General features: G+C 61.9%; 1 protein-coding gene across 1 annotated transcript; it reads right to left on the bottom strand.

Annotated features, from left to right (window-relative positions):
• Nucleotides 1-889: 889 nt before the first annotated feature.
• On the bottom strand, nucleotides 890-3,365 carry EGR3 (early growth response 3). The gene is made up of 2 exons (XM_044660811.1): nucleotides 3,212-3,365; nucleotides 890-1,896 (listed from the first exon to the last, which is right to left on the bottom strand). Exons 1-2 carry the CDS (start codon nucleotides 3,363-3,365, stop codon nucleotides 890-892), a joined length of 1,161 nt encoding a protein of 386 aa, XP_044516746.1.
• Nucleotides 3,366-3,488: the final 123 nt, after the last annotated feature.

The following is a 3,488-nucleotide window of genomic DNA, read 5'->3' as shown; positions in this document are numbered from 1 at the left end:
TTAAATAAAAGATAAAGAAAGGGGGAAAAAAAGCAGGCTCAGTCATGGCCGCCCCCCTTTTCTCCAGGCAGGTGGGAGTAAGCGCCCTGAGGGTCATGGAGGGAAGAGGTTAGAGGACCCAGGGACCAAAGAGACCCTGAGGCGGCAGCATCCGAGACATTTCTCTAAGAGAGAGGATTTCTCATCAGACGAAAGACCACCTTGTCCCGCCCTGCGGGCCGACCCCCAATGCCAGCTATTCGCTCTGATTCTCCTCCAAGAGGCCAGGGGACTGGGTGTGGGAAGGGGAGTTTTTTGGGGGGGAGAGTGGTAAAACAGCCCAATTGAGAGCTCAGTCACAAACATACATACACACACACACAAACGCGCACACATACACACACATACATACACGCGCACGCAGGCGCGCACACGGCGGGCAGCAAGCACTGCGCTTTGGTGCGCTCCTCATCTCCCCCCCTCCCACCCCCCGTCTCCAAGATGGGGGGCGGGGGAGGTGGAGACGGAGGGCAGTGGGGTGTGCAAGGGTCGGACTAAGCTCCTCACCCCACCCACAAGTCTTCGTAAGGTCCCTGGTGAGTCCCACCTGCCCCCTGTGGATCAAGGCGATCCGAGTTGAACAAAGCGGGCTAGACGCCACCTTTCCACACCCCCCTACCCAGTGAAGGGCGGCGGCGAGGGGGAGGGTTCCCCCATCTGGACCCCGAACTCCTAGGCTAGTGCCGAGGGGGTGGGTAAGAAGCATCACAGGGGAGTTGGGGGCCGTGCGTCCAGGGAGAGGCCAGGGCGCGGCCCCTGCGCCTCCGCGGCGGGGTGCCCCATTGCTTTCAAGACAGCAACAGGGAGGCACTGGAGGGGAAAAGTGGGGTCTGGAGCCGGAGCCAGGTCCTCAGGCGCAGGTGGTGACGACAGGAGCCAGAGATACAGGGGGCGCCGAGGAGGCAGAGGCCGCTCCCCCCTTCTCTGCCTTCTTCTCCTTCTGTTTGAGGTGGATTTTTGCGTGGCGCTTGCGCTCGTCGCTGCGCGCGAACTTGCGCCCGCAGAACTCACAGGCGAAAGGCTTCTCGCCCGTGTGAGTGCGGATGTGGGTGGTGAGGTGGTCGCTGCGGCTGAAACTGCGCATGCAGATCCGGCACTGGAAGGGCTTGTGGCCAGTGTGGATACGCAGGTGCCGGGTCAGCTCGTCGGAGCGGCTGAAGCGGCGGTCGCAACCCTCGGCCGGACACGCGTGGGGTCGTTCGTGGAGCGGGGTCTTGCTGGGGCGGTTGGGGTACTTGCGGGGCCGGATGGGCTTGAGAGTGAGCGGCGGCTGGGGCAAACTGCCAAAGCCGGGGTGGATCTGTTTGTCCTTGAAAGCCTTGATGGTCTCCAGGGGAGTGATGGGGGGCGGGTTGACCCGGATGGGATCCATGCTCTGGAAAGGCTTGTGCTCCGTGACAGATCCCATCTCATTAGGGTGGTGGTACAGGTTGTAGTCGGGGATCATGGGGAAAAGGTTACTGTCCAAACTGGGCTTGGCCGACTGGTAATCCTGGGGGGAATAGGCGAGCCCGGGGTTGCCCTGAGGGTCATGGAAAGACACGGGCTCAGAATAGAGGTCGCTGCAATTGGAGTAAGGGGGCAACGCCGGGTACATGGGTTCCACCTCTCCCTGCGGCTGCACCATGCTGGCAGTAGAGGTCTGTGTACTGAGCGCCCCGGAGGCCGGGGGCACCCCCAGGATGCCGGCACTCATGAGGCTGATGATGTTGTCCTGACACCAGTTGGAGGGGGAGTCGAAGGCGAACTTCCCCAAGTAGGTCACCGTCTTGTTGCCCGGAGCGGGCTGGAAGGAGCCGGAGTAAGAGAGTTCCTGGTTGGGCTTCTCGTTCGCCAGACCGATGTCCATCACATTCTCTGTGGAGAGGGGGGAGGGAGAGAGGGGAGGGGTGAGTGAACCCGAGCGCCAGCGCCGCGCAAAGCGGGCCCAGGGGCCCAGACCCGTGCCCAGGTGCCGAGCAAGGGTGGGGTGCCAAGGAGAGCGAGCGAGCGAGCGAGCTAATGGGGCAAGAAGCAACGCGCGCCCTGGCGCGAACCGGGCGGTGCCGATCTATCGGGCGCAACCTGGGATACAGCAAAATACGTACTATGGCTCGGGGTGTGGAGTATATGCAACACACACACACACACACACATACACACACACACCCGCGTATAACACGCGCGCGCACACTCGCGCATAACGCGCACACACACTCACATACAGGTTTATTGTTTCCCCCGAGGAGGGGCAGGCAGGTAGCTAAGCTGTAGCTACAGGTAGATTCGGAAGCGGAGCGAAGTGGTCTCTCTGCCTCAACCCCAACAAACTCAGCCGATTCTCCCAAACCCTTACCCCTGTGAGACCCCTCCCTTAATGCCCTAGGATCGATGGAAAGAGGCAAGAAGCAAACCCCAGTACTATCGGATGCTTTGTCCCTAAAGCAAAGAGGGGGGGACACGGTGGGTATAGAGGGACACTGAGTACCGAGAGCTAGCTCCCCTTACTGTTCCTTCTCCCCCGCCCCCACTCCTCCTTGGGGCCTGGAGAGGCTCCGGGCTCTCAGTGGAGGGGGTGGGGTGGGAAACGAGAACGAGCTGGGGAGAAAGGATAAGGGCAACTTGGCCAGCATTCCCCCTTCGGCAGCAGTCATCTCTCCTTTACCTTCCTTGTCCCCTTCAGGGTCCCCCCCGAGCACGGGATCGGTCGGTCCCTAACCCCTCCACCCCAACCCCCACCCCCGGCCGTACCCACACCCAGTTTCTCTCCGGTAAATGCCCTGGAAAGGCAGCGTCGCAGTGCCTCTCCCTACCGCGGGGACTCATCGCACATGGCTCCATTCCCGGGGGGAGGGCGGAAAGACCGATCTTACATAGAAAAAGGCAAGACCCCCCCTACATGCACCCGTAGAAAGAGGAAGGGGGAGATCGCCACGCCTAGTGTTGAGCCTGAAGATCGGGCCACCTGCACGGGGAGAGAGCTCTGGAGCCACTAGCACCTACCTCCCATCAGCGGCTGCACCCACCCGGGATAAGCGGAGCCTTTACCGCGGCGTCTCCAAGGGAGCCTCCCCGCAGCCCGGGAGGCGGGAGGGATGGGTGGGAAAAGCAACTCGCCCCCCGGAAAATTCCCAGCGCGCCCCCCTCCCTCCATCCCTCCCTCCTCTCCCCTTCTTCCTTCCTTCCTCCTTACCTGTAGCCATCTGGTTGTAATGAGCCACCGCGTCGCTGCTGCCGGAGAAGAGGTTGAGAGAGCTGGGGATCTCCTCAGGGTACAGATTGTCAGGCAGTTGGTTTAGCAAACTGCTCATGGTCACCGGCAGCTTCTCGGCGAGTTTGCCGGTCATAGCACTCCCGAGCTGCCGCCGCCACCGCCACCGCCGCTGATCGCTCTTAGCACAGCTCCCCGGGAAGCGGCATCAGAGAGGCGATCCGTGGTGCGGGGGAAAAGCATGCGAGAGGGAAAGTTC

This window comes from Gracilinanus agilis, chromosome 2, assembly GCF_016433145.1.
Source record: "Gracilinanus agilis isolate LMUSP501 chromosome 2, AgileGrace, whole genome shotgun sequence".
In the NCBI taxonomy this organism is placed as follows: domain Eukaryota; kingdom Metazoa; phylum Chordata; class Mammalia; order Didelphimorphia; family Didelphidae; genus Gracilinanus; species Gracilinanus agilis.
The sequence above is the reverse complement of the archived record's forward strand: the minus strand, read 5'-3'. Positions and strand labels throughout refer to the sequence as shown.